The sequence below is a fragment of the Artemia franciscana genome, chromosome 2 (genome assembly GCF_032884065.1).
Source record: "Artemia franciscana chromosome 2, ASM3288406v1, whole genome shotgun sequence".
In the NCBI taxonomy this organism is placed as follows: Eukaryota; Metazoa; Arthropoda; class Branchiopoda; order Anostraca; family Artemiidae; genus Artemia; species Artemia franciscana.
The window spans coordinates 36,927,740-36,947,070 of NC_088864.1; the positions used below are offsets into that span (position 1 = coordinate 36,927,740).

Consider the following 19,331-nt stretch of genomic DNA (forward strand, 5'->3'; position numbering starts at 1 on the left):
CTTATGAATGGAGTGACAAATCTAAAGTCAGATTCGTCTGAATACCTGAATTTGCTGGAACGAATTTGACAAAATACCACTGCATTGAATCCAGCTAGAATTCCCTAGACTTGTTTATTGCAGACAACATTTAGATGGGCAAAGATTTATAGCATCAGTAGTTTTACCAATAATATGGTCCTGAAGATGATGAAATGGTAGAAATCTGGTTCTTTTGACGAGATGACAAAACCTAAGCACTAATGTCAGAAATATAAGCCCAAATGGACTACAGTATGCAACATTTAGCACAAAACAAGGGATTTTAGCTCACTGTCGACCAGTGAACTGTAAAATAATTTCAATTTTCTTTGTTATATAACTTTTAAACAAAAAATTAAGCCAAGTGTTAATCATACTATAATTTTTTTTTTCGTCAAAAACAAATACCTTATTTCATATCCAAAAATAGGGAATGGAGCTATATGTGAGTTTACTCTAAATCTAAAGGGTGATGTTTTCTTGTAGATCGCCAAAGCACAAACACACAAAAGCTATATCTGAGTTTGCTCTAAAGGTGATGTTTTCTTGTACATTGCCAAAGCACACACACACAAAATTTTCGTGTCAAAGGTGAACTATTTGAAAAACAAGCACATTAAAAGTATCTTAAGTAATAAGTATTTCGTAATCTTACTTAAGTATCAAGTAATAAGTACACCCTAGAGTTTTTACTTAAGTACAAGTACAAGTAATGGAAAATTTTACTTAAGTAGTACTTCAAGTAAAAGTACTTCAAGTAAGTGACAGCACTGATTAGGAGCATAAGGGTTAGAATATTTCAAAAAAATATTGTGTGCATCTCTGTTTCCAAAAAAGTATATTAGGGAATACTGGAGGTGTGTTGAAATAAATCAAAAGCCATAAGTTATAAATATTAAATTATAATTAAATATTTTCATTCTTATGCCAAAGACATGAAAATCTTGAGAAACGTCCATTTTAATAACCTAAACTTTGGCAATTAAAAACGAACAGAAATTAATTTTACAAAAATTCCCAAAAGATGTTTCTCAAAGAAAAGTAAAGAGCTGAAATAAGTTTCTATAATAATTCAAACTCGATTATTACGATTAATTCAAACGAATTACGATTAATTTTAACGAAAATTACGATTAAAGAATAAATGGAACCCAAAACGAACTGAAATTAAAATAAAATATCATAGGGAACATAGAGATTGCAGGTACCAAAATAGAATAAATAAATGAATAAATAAATCCTAAATGAATCCAAATATATAAAATAAAAAAAAATCCAAAAATAAATCTAAAATGAATAAATAAATCCTAAAAGGAGAGAAAATTAAATTGAATCTTCAAGTCAGGATATTAGCTACTACCCGTTTCCCCCTTCCCTAACCATAAAAATTTAACGCTTCTTGCGTCATTTGCGCTTTACTGAAAATAAATACATTACACATATTTTTTTTTATATTAACAGCACTAAAAAATAAAACTAGAAATTGCCGCGAAATAAAATTTTGAATTTCTCTATTTTCATTGGTTCTTTCCAGTCGTCTAGATTGTCGTTGTGATTTCATTGTAATCTTATCATTGTGGTTTATTTTTCGTCAATGTTTTGGAAAACGAAAGAACAGCGTCCAAGATTCATATAGTTCTCAATAAAACACAAATCACAAAAGAAGCCTTAGCCTTTCACGCTTAGGGAAGAAGAAAAACGGCAGCAGTCATAACTCCTGTTTGAAGTAATTTTTATTGGTTTTAAGTTTGAAATGAACATTAAATTTAATTTTTACACATTTTAAGATTTATTTGTTCATCTGTATAAATGCCTGCTGTTTCTATGTTTTCTTTGATTGTTTCTTTTAATTTTTGTTCCTTTTAGGTTTCATTTATTCTTTGATAGTAATTTTTGGTTGTTTTGAGTTTAAATTGTTATATGAAAATATTTCTACCGTTGTTAAGTTTAATACGGCTCCTTAATTTTCATTGAAAGCTTCTTTTTCTGAAAGTTCTTCTTTATCGATTTTGCCGACAAGTCGATGAATGAGTTTCGAGTGTTTTATATGTGCTCGTATTTAAAACCGATTACTTCTACAAGTAAATTAAATAAAGAAAAGCAGTTTTTTTAACTGAAAGTGAGGAGCGACATTAAAAACGTCAAAACTTAATTTCTTCTTAATTCCTTTTAGTTTATTAATAATTTCTTTTAATTTCTGTTAAAACGAAAAAAAATTATCCCGTACATAAAAGAGACTGCCCCTTTCTCCATGCTCTGCTCTTTACGTTGAAGTTGTCACAACTGTGCTTTTTAAAACAATAAAAAACTTTAGCATAAAGAGCGGGGCGTTGAGGAGGGGAAAGGCCATTTTTTTCATTTAATTTCTGAACGTTTTTCAACTAATGAAGGTTCGAATTTGGCTCACCGTACATGAAAAATTAAAACAAAATATGTGTATTGATTTTGGTAGATTTATTCAGGATATGAAGGGGTTTCCCCTCCTCAATCTCTTCGTCTTTACGCTAAAGCTGTTGGCACTTTTAAAGAAGCTTTCTATTCTAATTATACGGCCCCCGTGTTTCAGTTTTGGTAAACAGTCAAAATTTAGTGTAAAGAGTAAGGTATTGAAGAGGGGCAACGCCGGTAAATCTGCCTTATGAAATATATCTTTCCCCCTTACGGAAAACTCCTCTTTGGAGACATACCAACTTAAAGTGCAGCCCCTTCCTGACAGTTCCATGCTTGCTAAAAATCCCCCTCCGTGTAAAATTGCTTGAGGACCATTCACCCTGAAAAGTTCTCCTTGGCATTCTTTCATTTTGAATCGGTCTCTCCATCACTCCAGAAATACCCCCATCCTTGGCAATTACCTCCCAGGAAACAAAACACGCGGAAAAAGTACCTGGATAATTCCTCCGGTGCCTCTCCATATAAAAAAAATTGGCAAAGAGAATGTAATAAAAAAATAACTTCGAATAGTAATTCTATCAAAACCCCCCAGTGTAACATTTCCCCTGGAATATTGACTCCTAAGAAATGTTCCTGCACAAGGAAGATTCTCTCCATAGAAATCCACCCCAAGCACAATCCCCCCCCCAAAAAAATGGCTTTATACCTCTCAATAACAAATGCTATATGTAAACAATAGGCAAAGTTCACAACTTGCAGGCCTTCTCTCGAGGACTGTAGGGGGTCAGTTTACACTTAAAGACATAGTTCTTAGATTTTTCGACCATGCTGAACAAAATGGCTATCTGAAAATTTTGATTGAGTGACTTTGGAAAAAATGAGTGTGAGAGGGGGTCTCGTTGTCCTGTCATTTTCCGGTCACTGGAAAAGTACACTAGAACTATTAATTTCCACTCGAATGAGCCCTCTCACTATATTCTCGGAGCACTGGGTCGATACGACCACCCCTGGGAATAAAAAACCTAACAGTAGGGCTCTCTGACACGCTGAATCTGACGGTGCAATCTCCATTAAGATTCTATGGCATTTAGGTGATGTTTAACTTTTTTTTTCAAACAAGACAAATATTCTCTGGCTCGTAACTTTTGATGGGTAAGACTAAACTTGATGAAACTTGTACATTTGAAACCCTAAAAATCCAATTCTTATGATGCGTCGATTGGCAGCAAAATTCCGTTTTTTTAGATTTTCAGTCACTATTGAGCCGGGTCGCTTCTTACTTACAGTTCGTTACCACGAACTGTTTGATTATTTCTATACATCGAAGATGTGGTGAGCAGAAATTTGATGTCAGAATCTTAATTTCTAAGCTGCTTTTGTAAATGAGACAGGATGTTCTTGTAATTTTGTGAGTAAAGCATATTAAAAAACAACAACATGAGAACGCTAAAGGTCTTGAAAAGTAAATATAATAGCAAAAGAGGCTAGATTATAGTTCTGGGGTGGGGGAATATAAACAGAAGGTACTTCAGAATGTGTCCCATTACGCCTTTTCAATTACCACAGTCCAAGGTCGTATCCAGGGAGGGTTAAGGGGTTTGAACCCTCCGTCTCCCTTCCAAAATGTCCTTCCAACTCGTGTAAAAGTAAAATTAATATAAAAAACTTTTTGATGCGTTTTTTAGGTCAAAACATTTTGCAATAAGAAAAAATTGCTGAGGGTTCACTTTTTGCCATAACTCAAAAGAAAATTCATGACGGTGACCAAAATTTTCCAAAGTTTTCCGCAGCATTCTCATGCAGCTAAAATGTACTCCTGTTGCATCGTAGTCTACTTTTGAATGCCACCAGTTTTTAAAACTCTGTCCTGGTAGAATTTTGAGTCCTTGTATGACTAGAACCCCTATCTGATATTCTTCATCTAATTAGAACCTTGAATATTCCATAATTTTGGGATTTGGGATCAAAATATGATTTGACAAATTATAGAAAATCCCTGAATTATGGAAGATCCAAGGTTCTAATTAGATGAAGAATAATGTAGGGGGTATATCATACAAGTACCGACTTTTAATAAGCTAATTTCAAAGTTTTCAGGATTTAAAATATCTCTATTCTTATAGTTCGTATCAAATTTTGTATGAAATATGTTCCTGTAAATGTTTTGCCTGAACAAAAATTGTAAAACCTGCTTGCAATATTTTTTAATAACACCTCTGTATTTTAAGATGTGCATAAGCTGGACCTTAATCAAGAAGAATCTGTAGTGCAGACCAATTACAACCAAAGTCCTCGAAGAAATGTATTTCGATCGCCAGGATCTCCTTTACTAGCTCGTTTCTCTCCACGGCTAGCCAGACGAAATACAAATCAGCCAAGAAGACTGACAACTCATGTCGACCCTTTATCTCATATTGAAATGCTGGTACAGGTAAGTCTATTGATTGAATTTATCATCGGACAAAAAAACCTAGACTACTTTGAAATAGTGCATTAACCACAGACACAATGTAATAGACTGTTAACTGGTATCCAAATTTCATTAAAACTTAAATGCAAACTGCAGTTAAGCGTGGTCTCACATAATTTCAATCGCCAGGACTTTACTTGCTCGCTCCTCTCTACGCATAGCCAGACGAGGTACATATCACCCAGAAGACTAACACTACTTGCCAGCCCTGTGTCTCATGTTAAAATACTGGTAGAGGCAAGTCTGAGGAAATCCTCTACCGACACAACTTAATGTAAGATAAAACTCGATAAAACTTAAACCTGCTAAATGGTGCATTAACTATTGATGCAGTGTAATAGACGGTAGACAGACGCCAAAATTCTAGGATAACTTAAAAATATCGTTTAGTATGGTTTCATATAGTTTTACACCTCAGGTACACAGTGGTGCTAATTCATAAGCATCTAAGCATCATATAAGCACCTAAGTTTCTAAATAGACAAGAAGTTCTTAGTGTGAAGTAACATACTCTCCCGCCATCTATTCTACTTATTCAATATTGTAGAACGCCTGATTTTCCTTAAAAATAATTTTTTTTAAATGGGAGGGAACGGCCAAGTTCGTGTTGCTTTCTTTTTCTCAATTAAAGCCACAAGCAATGGGTGTTTTGAATGAATATACCCAAAAAGGAACTTTTCAAAACCTATGGGGGGAATCTAGAAAGGAAATGCCTCTCAACATTGACGCTACAGGAGAAAGGCCTTGTAACTAATTTTGATATGGATAACAATGAGCGTAACAAAAGCCCTCGGCCAAGGTTCACATCGCTGTACTTTTATCTGAGGCAAAACAGCTTACGCTCAGGAAATTTTTGAAAAACGCAGCATTATTCAAATTCGATCAATTCATTCTTTCTGTTGAAACCCAAATGACAAAACTGGAAACACAAAAATTAGATAGAAAGTCCTTTCTTAATTTATCGTATTTTTTTTTTCTACATGTGTTTCAAAGGCCCAGTTTAGACGTTTTAATCGAATTGCTGAACTATCACGGTGCCTCGCTTAATCTGATTAAATCTGAAGGAAAACGCAGAATCTGCCTTTTTTCGCGTGAACCCACAGCTGCTCTAGCCTATGATAACAAACTGCGCCATGCGTAATTCTGACGAGTTCGGTCATGTTCAACCATGGAAAATTAGTTGTGTAGTTTATGGTTCTTGACCGATAAGAGTGAATATTGGACGTATTTTTTTTTCGAACAATAAGGTAAATATATGATTGGAACAGTATCTTAAATCTGTATCCTAGATTTAATTAGAAAAAAGAGGCTATAATTACACGGCATCAGAGAAATACCTTGAATTGTATGTAGGAAATCGTCACAAGAAATTTTTGTTCAAATAATTTCTTTCGTAAGATTAAAATTTGTAAGATTTGCTTCAAGCTTTCGCTTGAAGTGAATTTATAGAAAATAACTATCCAGTTTCAGAAATTTATCCCTAAATTTTTTTGATAGTCTCTATCTTTAGGGAAAGCCTTAGGGAACTAATCTTCCTTTAATCTATGAATATATTAGTTTAATTAAGGCTGTTTGTATACATTTTAAGTTGCAGATATTGTGTATCTTTGTTGATTCACTGATTTGCTTCTAACAGGGAAATATTTAGAAAAATAGGAATCCTGTGTTTAATGAAAGTTTTTGTTTAATGAAAACTTTTTCAGGCCGGCTTACTGAACCCTCCATCACCAGAGGAGCTGACAAGAGAAAGATCCCAAGATGAACTACGTCGGGTTCGAGTCGGTGGTTTCAATCCAGATGAACTTGAAAGACGACGAAATCTAGATCAGTCACAAGAAGTCAATGAGTGGAACCACCAGGACAACCTACCTGAAGTAAGTTTCTCTAATATATTTGCTCTTTTTTCTTATCAGAATATGCATGATAATTTACTCTTTGGTATTTACGTCATGCATAAACATTTATTTATGCAGCGCATGGTTATTATTCTAATGGGTGTTGGTTGACGTTCAGGGTAGGTTCTGTGTGTTTTGCCTAAACTAATACTTATAGAATATTTTCTAAATAAAATATGTTTCAACTAGCCCTGATAGTCGCAGCACAATACTGTCCTTCGATGAAAAATTTATCGATTTTTTCAAATTAAAAATTAAACCTTTATCAAAGCATTCAAGAATGAACAGCCACAACTCACCTGAAGAATTATAGCTATAGCTATTTCCCAATCCAAAGGTCATATGCACTGACTTCTTCGTCTTCTTTTTTTGCTATATTATTTTTTCACGGAGAGGAGGGAGGGTGTCAAGATGATATGCTGTGAGTTAATTCAAAACTGGTTAAAGCTTATTTTAATAGGTAAATATTATTTTCACTGGCCATTCTTTCGCCGCATCTTACCTCTATTTACAAATGCCAACTTCGTCAGTGTGGATGAGGGGAAATAATATTTCTATATACCTTATTTATTATTAATGCAGCATATAAAATATATTATAGAAGGAACATTACAAAATAACATTAAGAGAAGTTTTTTTCTTTACTAAAAATATATTGTTGTGGAACCATAATTTTCTTACTGCTTTTATCACTTGTCTTTCCACAAGCACTTCTATCGTCCCTATGCGCAATGTTTTCTGTTCTTGTGTGTAACTTTGATTCTTCTTTCCTGAACGTATTTCTATAGCCTTGTCATTGCTTAGATGTTCTAATTCATGGATTTTGTTTTTCTTAATCTGTCAGCTATATGCTTTTGTACATTAAGTTGTGCAATAAAAATCAATTCTTTTTGAAACACCAGATCTTCAATTATACATCACTGTACATAAATTTATCAAGCATCAAGTTAATCAGCTTTGTTATAAACTTATAAAAACAAATATCTACGTTGACTGTTCATTTGCTATTACCCCATGATTCAAAAAAAAAAAAAAAAAAAAAAAAAAAAAACACCCCTGCGCAGCGTTGTTGTCTCTGAAACTGGACACATGGGTCGGTGTATAAATTTTCGATTATTTAAAGTACAGTGGCGATATTAGAATTTTAATTGATGGTAACATTGCCCTTTTTGGGTCAAGATGGTAGTTCTATGTCACAAAATTGCTTAAACACCGCTTTACAATGACAAATCTTTTTGGCTACTTACAATCAGGGGCAGATCCAGGAGTCATTGATGGGAATATGATAAGGATGGGTCACGGAAGGGGAGACATATTATAAAGGGGGTGTTGAGAAATGTTTTGGATATTTGAGTTTGTCGAGTGGGATTTGGAAGAGCTAATTCACATGCCCGAATTACACTCTGAAACTTTGTTGCTTTAGGTTCTACATTATCTTTGCTGCTTTATTCTCTTAGCCTGTAAACAAGACTTTTATGTCATTTATTTTCAGATTTTAATTTGAAAACAGTTTTAAGGTTTTGTCTGCAATATCAGCAATAATCGTTTTTACTATGGGTTCCAACCGCGTACTCTGGCTCTAAAACCTACTCTTTTAAAAGCTTGATTTACTAGGCGGATCCAACTTGCCCCCGAAAATTCCCCGAATCTTGAAGACTTGTCCCCGAAAACTTCCCAAATTTTTAAAACCTGTCCCCGAACTTTGAGACTCGAAAGTGGAAACCCTGTTAAACACTGGCACCAAACATCTCAAATTTAAACCTACGGTGACACGAAATTCTAATTTTTGTTTTTGTAAGTAAATATACTTCTTACTGTTCTCCTAATGTTCTTTATAGTTTTCAATGAGTGTCAGGTTCTAGGTGGAAGGAAAACTTGGCTTTTTATACTTTAATAAAGTAAAATAACCCTTTTTCACAAAGGGAGTTTTTGAAAGAAAAGTAAACAGTTACATTAAACCTAAAACGAGCAAAACTAAAGCCAATATTAATTCAAGTGTAAGAAGAACATAAATCACCATAAAGAAGAACATAAATCACCATAAATAAATAAACTATTTTGCTTGGCTTTATCTTTGCGCTTCTTAGGTTTAATGTATGCTCTATACTTTTCTTTGAAAAACTGTGTTTTTTAGATTTTTTTATTGTATTTCTTTTCGTTTTTAACTGACATTATTTCTCAAAAAAGAGTATTTATAAAATGTTTTAAGTTTCGACGGTCACTTAAACCACTGGATACATTTGACAAAATACATTTACCTTATATGAAATAAGGGAGGCCAGCCCTGATTCGGATATAATTCTTTTTGCATAATTATTAACCGATTGACAACTCAAAAGGAGCGAAACTTGTGCACAAAAATACTTATTTAGAAAAACCATGAACAAAAGTACACTTTGTTTTTAATAACACACCGATTTCTGCTTTTAAGCACCCTCTCTTTCCTAAATAAAAATATTCGCGGGGTTTATTTTTCTAATTTCAAAGCGCTTAAGGAATAAACAAATTAGTTTTCAAAAAATTAAAAATGAAATCTTTATTTTGATTAAAAAAAATTTTGTATACTCTCAAATGTTTCTTTTTCTTTAAGATTTACTTTCACACCAAGTTGTATTTCCACTTTTACATCAAATTACCCTACTTCATGAATTTTGTGAGGCCATAAAGATTAAAACTGATATAAATATGTAACCTGCATTCATTAATGGAAATATTTTACTTCACTGTGACCAAATCTTTAAAAAAAAGACATTTTCAGGTGTCTAAACTGGCAGAAATAACTTCAAACATCTGGGGGACAAGATTCAAACTAACGGGAGTCAGTGACAGCATACCAGAGGAGCTAGGACAGGTATAATTTTTTTAATTTTTCACTTCATTTGATTCACATCAATGAAGCATTTATTAAAAGAATTTCTTCCCATGATATTCTTTTTTTATATACTCAAGTTCTACTAAACAACCAAGGAAAAAATTGTCGAAATAGTATTTGATTACTAGTAAAAAATAGAGAAAAAACATTTTCCTTGTCAGTATTATCTTTAATGAGTTTAGCATGTTTTTTCCTCTTTTTTCATAGGGACCATTCCTTCAGTTGGATAAGTTCCTCGATGTGTATCTAATTATTGAGCGTTTACTGCTTTACTGGTGCTTTTATTTATGGAAAAGAACTTCTATTATTCACAAGGAATAATAGGGCCGTAACACGAACAAAAGGAAAATTTAAGAGACGAGAATGAAACCGTCTAACTGGTTGAAATATATTTTGATCTGCTGCAATATCATAAATTGTCGGACGAACTTTTTTTCATTAATTTTGCACGAAATATTTGATCGATTTATTCAGCTGCAAAACCATAGGGTAAAATGAAAAAAATAATAAAAATAAACATTTTAATTTTAATATTGCCAGTATAAACACGTCACGAAAATTAGTATGTTTTAGGTATTAGACATTTTGTCTCCGGCAAAGCATGGCTCGTCATAGATTATGAAAGTCTCAATGTAATCAAAAATAACCACCAGTTCGTCCTGGAACTCCACTCAAATTTGATTCAAGTATGAAGCCGCTGGAATACGCTGCAAAGCAAATCTCAATTTTCGCTCTGAATCTAATACTTTAGATCACAATTTTTGTACTTTGCTGTGAGTTTAAATCAAAGCCCCCCCCCCTCCCCCCAAAAAATATTTCGGATATTGTTCTTAAAAACTTATTTATTCTAAAAGCAATTAGCGCTTTAAATTTCACTAAACATCTCCACGGCCACACCGCGATAAGACTTGTGTTAAAGATTAGTTTCGCTGAAGTATGCAAGATCAAAATTTGGGCCTCATAAAAGGGGCAATTTGTGAATAATTTATTATTTCTCATCGATATATAGTTGGGAATATTTTTAAAGGTAGGACCTAATTGCTAGGAGTAGTGTCAGTTAAACTACGTATATGAGTAAAGACAGGGATCCTCCTTTTTGAGACTCGTATTTATTCTCCAAATATTACGTTGCCACTAATTCTCATCTAGACATAAATACTTGAACCTGATAAAATTATAACATTTTCTTTGCCTGACATTTCTTTCATGAATTCTTAATTTCACCATAATTTTAAACGCTTTATAAAGATGGCGTGTTTAATACTATGAGCACTGCCATTGTACTAAATTTGTAGAGATACTTACATTAAATTTACAGAAATAATCACTTTTTGAGGAAGGCTGTCTAATAACTAAAAAAAAGAGTAAAAATTATTGTAAATATTAATTTCGAGCCATACTTACCTTGAACCAACTTACAGTAAAAAAAAAAAGTTAGTGATATTTTTTAAAAGTAAGTCGTTGCTAAGCATTCAAATAATCCAAGACTATTTTAGTGCAGCATGCATATCTGAAATACGTATCCACAAAAAGAGCATCTCGAACTGTTTCTCTGTTCAAAATGATGGCATTGCTCAAACTATGCGGATATAGCCTAAACTGTGCTTAAATCTAAATAACTTTCATATTAGACAAGATTGATAGATCAGTTTAGAAACACCCATGTCTATTATAGTCCTTTATCACCCTGCCAAAGGTGACACTTGATAGCTGAATCACGATGTATGGAAAGACTTACTTTTTTTCTTATGTTTCACTTTTCTCACGTTAAATCTGTTACTTATTTCCTTCCTTTTTTTCTAGATCACTTATAGGACATCCCTTCTGCATTTACAGCCAAGACAAATGAGTTTGTTGGTTACTGTACTTGATGGAGTCTCATCGGGCCTAGAGCCTGAGATTCTTAAGCCACCTGACTTAAAGGCTGACCCTGAAGAGAATTACGGTGAGGATTAGCTTAGTGCTTAGTTCAAGTTCATAGAAACGATTTAACCTTAAAAGTATCTCAATACTCGATAAACGAAGATTCTTTTAGACTACATAAAACGGTGACAAAAAACTGTATACCTTTATACAAAAAACAAACTTTAAAACTTTATCAACTGGTCAGCTGAGAAGATCTTCATCCGTCTCATCATGACCGAATGGGACTACGACCTGCTCATGTGGTATCAAGTTCAAGTCCCGTTGATGATGTATTTTTGTTGAAACTAATTTTCACTAATAGATTAAATGTTGACCGAAATGCCTTATAAGCCTAACTAGAGTATAGTTTCAATGGAGATGGCACTTAAACATTAAATGATTAATTGTTTTTACTAATAGAAAACATCGCCCCAAACGATCAAATCCTTCCGTTTTACAAATGCTCCATGTCATGAGCGTTAAGTTAGCTAAAGTATTAAGAAAGAGTAGAATATTAGTAAAATCAATAATGCATATAGTAGGATAAATAGAGAAGTAGAATCAATAAAGCAAATAGGCTCCTCTGAACACTTCAGCTGTGGTATTTAAAGTCGGGTTATTTGACACTCATTGTCAAACAGAGATTTGCAGCCCATCCCTTGGTATCTGCCTGTTCTATCACCTGACCCAGTTTTGTTTTTCTTTAACCGATTTGTTTCCAACAAAAACTTTGAACTTGTTATTTTCTTTGGAATATATAGGGCCAATAACCTCCTTTCTCCTTCTTAGAAATAGCAAGAAACCGGGACTTTTAGGATCAAAATTGTCTTCGGCCTATCTTGGACCCTTACAGGCAGTTTTCTTCTAGTTTCAACTAGCCATTAATAACAGTCATAAAATATAAAGCAGGAGCATACTTTCTCCGATGCCCTATAACATTTAACGCGTGCACAGGACATAACATAATCATTATGCACTCGTATACGAATGTACATAATTTCGCCTTGATAAATACATATATAAAGCAGAAATGGAAACTATTAAGAGTTTGATTTAGGGTTATCAAGCAGTTCATGGTAACGAACTGTAGTAAGGAGCGACCCGGCTCAATAGTAACCAAAACTAAAAAAAATGGAATTTCGATACCAATAGCTACATCAAAAGAATTCCATTTTAATGCTGATTTTAAATATATAAGTTTCATTCATTTTAGACTAACCCATCAAAATTTCTGAGAAAATTTGCCTTATTTTAGAAAATAGGGGAAACACCCATTAAAAGCCATCAGATTCAGCGTATCAGAGAATCCTACAGTAGAAGTTTCAAGCTCCTATCTACAAAAATGTGGAATTTTGCATTTTTTGCCACTAGACAGATCACGGGTGCGTTTTTATTTGTTTTTTTTTTTTTTCTTTTTTTTCCAGGGGCGATCGTATCGACCCAGTAGTCCTAGAATGCCGTGAGAGGGCTCATTCTAACGGAAATCAAAAGTTCTAGTTCTCTTTTTAAGTGACAAAAAATATTGGACGCTCATCCTTCCCTCCAATACTCATCCTTTTCCCAAAGTCACCGGATCAAAATTCCGAGATAACTATTTTATTCAAAATAGTCGAAAAACCTAATAACTATTTCTTTGGGGACGACTTACTCCCCCACAGTCCCCGTGGGAGGGGCTGCAAGTTACAAACTTTCACGAATGTTTACATATAGTAATGGTTATTGGGAAGTGTACATACGCTTTCAGGTTTTTTTTTGTTGTGAGGAGGGGTTTAGGGGAGGGGCTTATGCGGGGGGAACTTTCTATGGAGGAATTTGTCATGGGGGGAAAATGTCCATGAAGGGGGTGCAGGATTTTTTAGCATTTTTTTAAAGAACAGTGAAAAATAGAATATGAAAAAGTTTTTTCAAATGAAAGTAAGGAACAGCATTAAAACTCAAAATAAACAGACATTATTACGCATATGAGGATTTCACCACCTCCTAATACCTCGCTCTTTATGCTAAAGTAATTTTATTAATTTCAACTATTTATTCTACGGCCATTGTGATTCAGCGGTCAATCTTAAGGAATTGGGACAAAATTTAAGCTTTAGTGTAAAGAGTGAGGTATTGATGAGGGGATGAACCCCCTCATATAATTCGTAAGTTAATTCGTAAGTTACGTATATTTTTACTAATAAAAACGTTCGTAAAAATTTAAAAGTTCTGTTGCCTTTTTAAATAACCTAAAAATTGGAGGGCAACTAGGTCTACTCCCCGCTCCTTTTTTCTCAAAATCGTCCGATCAAAACTATGAGGAAGCCATTTAGCCATAAAAATAAATTAATAAGCAAATGTTCCTTTAGTTATTCATGTGCGAAGAGCCAAGATCAAAACATGCATTAAATCAAAAACGTTCAGAAATTAAATTAAAAAAAAAAATTTCTAACTGGAAGTAAGGAGCGATATTAAAATTTAAAACGAACAGAAATTACTCCGTATATGAAAGGGACGGTTCTCTCCTCAACGCCTCGCTCTTTACGCTAAAGTTTTTTTCTGTTTCAAAAAGTAGAGTTGAGAGAAAGAGTCAAACCTTAGCGTAAAGAGCGGGGTGTTGAGGAGGGAACAATCCCTTTCATATAGAGAGAGACCATTTTGCAAATATAAAAAAAGGTGAGAAGCGTTATCAAAAGCCTAAAATGAATACAAATTAATGCATATGAAGGTTAAATCAAAACAAAAACCACCATTTATAATGATTCTGATATCAAAGAGAAAATAATAACACACAACGATGGAGTATGCAAAGTATATTTTGGGTTTACAACCTTGGACACGTAACACTTAAATTTTGGCCAAGTATAATTTGTGCAACCTTTCAATGATTGTAATGAGACGAAAGTACCGGCTTCATCATTTGATCATAAAACATAGTCTTTTTCAAGCTATTAGCCACCACTTTTGAATATATTGTTTATTAATTTTCTGTTTTAATTGTTTTATGTTGACTTTGTGTGTCATTCGTATAGGCATTTTCCTTTTTTAATTATCTTTTCATACTCCGTTGTGTGACATTTCATGTCTATTTATAATGGGCAATAAAATCGTTTATTTATTTATGCTTAACAGATTGCTTAATATGAATATTTTCATTTAATCTTAACAGATTCCATTGCAATCTGTTAAGCAATGCTTAACAGATTGCTTAAAATGAATATTTTTCAGCCAATAATGTTTCCATACTTTTGAAAGGCAAAATATATTGATGAGTATTTGTACTACATGTTTACTGCGTAAAAGATACAAGAGCTAAGAGCTTATATGGCACTTGTGATAAGGTTGGAAGAGCCAAGAGCTTATATGGCATGAGCTCTAGTAAAATTCTAAGAATCAGTAGATTAATTTAAAAGGAAAACTCAGAGGATTAATGCCAGTCGGGATTTAAAATAAGTGCTCTGAATCACGAGGTCCTTCTAAATATCAAAATTCATTAAGATCTGATCGCCCGCTCGTAAGTTAAAAATAACTCGATTTTTCTAACTTTTTCTCTCCCTTCAACCCCCCCCCCACCCCAAGGTGGTCAAATCGGGGAAAACAACTTTATCAAGTCAATTTGTGCAGGTCCCTGACCCGCCTACCACTTTTCATCGTCCTAGCACGTCCAGAAGCACCGAAATCGCCAAAGCACTGGACCCTCCCCCTAACTCCCCCAGAGAGAACGGATCCAGTCTGGTTCCGTCAATCAAGTTTCTACGACATTTGTTTATTCTACCCACCAAGTTTCATCCCGATCTATTTACTCTAAGCGTTTTCCAAGATTTTCGGTTACCCCTCCAACTCCCCCCAATGTCGCCAGATCTGGTCGGGATTTAAAATAAGAGCTCTGAGACATGAGTTCCTTCTAAATGTCAAATTTAAAAATACCACACGAACGATCACCCGTTCTTAAGTTAAAATTACCTAAATTTTTCAAATTTTTCCGAATTAACACCCTCTTCGATTCCCCCAAAGACAGTGGATTCAGTCCTGTTATGTCAATCACGAATATGCACAAGAAAACTTGTGCATATTCTTACCACCCAGTTTCATCCTGATTTCTCCACTGGAAGCGTTTTCCAAGATTTCGAGTCCCCCCTAACTTCCCCCGATGACACTGGGTCCGGTGGGAATTGAAATTAGAGATCGGAGTCACGAGGTCCTTTTAAATATGAAATTTTATTAAGATCTGATCACTCCTTCGTAATTTAAAAATGCCTAATTTTTTTTAATTTTTCAGAATGAACCCTCCCCCCAACTCCCCCAAACAGAAAAAAATCGGCTCCAGTTATGTCAATCACGTATCTAGGAGCTGTGCTTTTTCCCGTCAAGTTTCATCCCGATCCCTCCACTCTAAGCGTTTTCCAAGATTTTAGGTTCCCCCCTCCAATTCCCTCCAAAGTCCCCAGATCCGGCTGAAATTTAAAATAAAAACTTTGAGATACAATATCCTTTCAAATATTAAATTTCATTAAGATCCTTTCACCTGTTCGTAAATTAAAAATACCTCAATTTTTCGAATTTTTCTGAATTAAAACCCTCTCCAAGTCCCCCGAAGAGACTGGATTCAGTCCGGTTATGTCAATAACGTATCTAGAACTTTGCTTATTCTTCCCACCAAGTTTCATCCTGAACTCTCCACTCTAAGCGTTTTCTATGATTTCCTCCCCCCCCCAACTTCCCCAATGACACTGGATCGGTCGGGATTTAAAATAAGAGATCTGAGTTATGAGGTCCTTCTAAATATGAAATCTCATTAAGATCCTATCACTTCTTCCTAGCCTAAAAATATCTCATTTTTTCAAATTTTTCAGAATTAACCCTCCCCCCAACTCCTTCAAAGAGAACAAATTACTTCCGGTTATGTAAATTACGTATCTAGGACTTGTGCTTATTTTTCTCACCAAGTTCCATCCCGATCCCTCCACTCTAAGCGTTTTCCAAGAATTTAGGCTTCCCCCTCCAACTTCCTTCAATGTCACCGGATCCGATCGGGATTCAAAACAAAAATTCTGCGACACGATATCCTTCCAAATATCAAATTTCATTAAGATCAGATTCCCTGTTCGTAAGTTAAAAATACCTCATTTTTTCTAATTTTTTTGAATTAACCGTCCCCCCACTCCACCCCCACCCCAGATGATAAAATCAGGGAAACGACTATTTGTAATTTAATCTTGTCTGGTCCCTGATATGCCTGCCAAATTTCATCGTCCTAACTTATCTGGAAGTACCTAAACTAGCCAATCCGGGACCGACAGACCGACAGACCGACTGACCGACAGAATTTGCGATCGCTATATGCCACTTGTTATTTACCAAGTGCCATAAAAATAGCTTTTTCTACTGGACGATTGAGTAATAATTTGACTTTTTACATGTTATAATAAAAAAAAGATAGAACAGTAAAACTGAAATTAGTTTATCATCGGTACCCCAGTTCGGCCTCTTGGGCCTAAAGTTGGGGTGAAAGACTGCTAGTTTCGGTAGTCCTACTCAAGAAAGGTAATGGTATCTAAAAGTGGAGATGCCGATAACTAAGTTTAACCCTCAGGAAAACCAAAAACATTAATACATATTGTATGACAGTGCCTTCATGTCTACAGGGGACCCGTGAGACCAATACTTACCAATATATCGAAGAAAAACAGGCTAATAGCGTAGATAGAAAGAGACATAGAAAGAATATCCGTCGATGTATTCACCCCCCCCCCCAAAAAAAACAACAAAAAACTCATAAAGTATTAAGAATTTCACATTTTTTTGGGCTAGAAATTATCATGGCTGCTCTCTGTTAACATATAGGAAGATACCATCATGTCTTTTTTTTATTGGCTTTCAAACCAATCAGAGGTAACAGTATAGCGTTGCCTATAATAAAAAGCCATAAGGCTTCAATGTTTACAAAAAAAAAAAAATTCCCAGAGACATTTCACATGAAAGGAGTTGTCGTATCTAGTTCGGAAAGGCTCATTCGATTGGGAATCGGGAGGTTATACTGCTCTTTTTAATGGTCAAAAGTGATGGGAGGACAACGACTCCCCCCTCCCTATGCCCTTTTTTCCTCAAATGCATCCTATCAGATTTTTGAAATAGTAACTTCGTTGGAAATAGTGCAAAGGTCAAATAACTCTACCTTTGGGGACAGCGTAACAGAGCACCACACAGCCTCAGGACAAGGGCTGTAAATTATGTAAGTTACCCATTGTTAAAATGTAAGGTTTTTTGGAAAGAGCGGTTGTATAAACTTTGAAGGAGGCTCAGTAATCTGAAACCGAAAGTTCTAGTTTCCTTTTTAAGAGCCAAAAATGATCATAAGGCAACCAGTACCCGCATCCTTTTTTCCCCAAATGCATCAGATCAAAATTTTGAGGTAGCTATTTTATCCAAAAGTCAAATAACTATCCTTCCTGGTTTGACAAACACAACCAGCCCCTAGGGCTGCAAGCTATGAAAGCTGCCCATTGTTAATACATATAGTTTTTATGGTATGAATGGTCCTAGGAACTATGGAGGGGGCTCATTCGATTGGAAATCAAAATTTGCATTTTGCTGGGCATCCCTCTGAACCTTTACTTGAAGTTCCGCCTCAATACTCTAAGCTGTTTTAGAGGTCCAATATAAAATATGCCCCTTTTTCTTATAAAAAAAAAACATTCATATTAACAATGGACAACTTAAAAAACTTACAACCCTTTCACCTGGGATTGGAGGTAGTGTTGAAACCCAATGGCCTACTTATTTGACCTTCAGAATATTTCAAATAAAACAGCTATCTCAAAATTTTTATTGATCATTTGAAGAAAAAAGTTCGTCAGGGGGGACGGGGTTGCCCTATAATCACTTTGGACTCGTTGCATCATTTATGTTTTGCTGAAAACAAAATAAATGTAAATATTTTCTTTTCTATTTACAACATTGAAAAATAAAAACAGAAATTAAAGTGAAAAAAATTCTGAATTGCTGAGTTTCCAGGAATTGATATCATGACATATTCAATATTCAGTTTATTTTGATTAATTCTTTCCAGTCATCTTGACCATTGTTGTGAATTATATTTATTTGTCGTCGATGTTATGAAAAACAAAAGCATATTGCTCAAGATGCATATCGTTTTTAATAAAACGAAAATGACGCAAAAAGTTTAGGCTTCTACGGCTAAGAAAGGGAGAAAAGGGCAGTAGCCAAACTCATGTTTGTAGTAAATTTTGTTCGTTTAAGTTTGACTTGAACATTGAATTTGATTTTCACTCGTGTTAAATCTCGTTTTATTCATCTAAATTATGAACTCTTATTTCTATGTTTTCTCTGATGGTTTTCTTTAAATTCCGTTCGTTTTGGGTTTCATTTATTCTTTAATGGTAATTCCTGGTCGTTTTTGATTTTAATTATTAAAGGAATTTGTTCTTTCTAGATCTTAAGTTGAATATAGCTCGTTAATTTTCTTTGAAAAACTTTTTTTCGGATAGTTTTTTTTAAATTAATATATAAACGAGATGAGAAGTACTTTGGTACTCAGGTACCGAAAGCGCATATAATATTCTAGTCTTTAGAGGGGGAGGGAGAATTTAGGGGTAATCAATTCAGAAATTAGAAAATACTGATCAGAATTATTAATGCATGAGTTACATAAACCTTAATTTGTGTCTCATATATACTTAGATTGAAAACAATTATTATCATGAAATCTTGAGCCAACATAGAGTTCTTTTTTACACTTATGATAAAAAATAAAACATACTCAAAATACATTCCGTTTTCA

General features: G+C 34.3%; 1 protein-coding gene across 3 annotated transcripts in view; it reads left to right on the forward strand.

Annotated features, from left to right (window-relative positions):
- LOC136041048 (tubby-related protein 4-like) overlaps positions 1–19,331 on the forward strand; it is a 149,400-nt gene that overhangs the window by 101,989 nt on the left and 28,080 nt on the right. For all 3 annotated transcript variants that reach the window (XM_065725597.1, XM_065725589.1, XM_065725604.1), the window contains 4 exons: positions 4,641–4,843; positions 6,586–6,756; positions 9,536–9,628; positions 11,453–11,594. In XM_065725597.1, the coding sequence (XP_065581669.1) occupies positions 4,641–4,843; positions 6,586–6,756; positions 9,536–9,628; positions 11,453–11,594 (609 nt within the window). The remainder of the gene's footprint in view (positions 1–4,640; positions 4,844–6,585; positions 6,757–9,535; positions 9,629–11,452; positions 11,595–19,331) is intronic.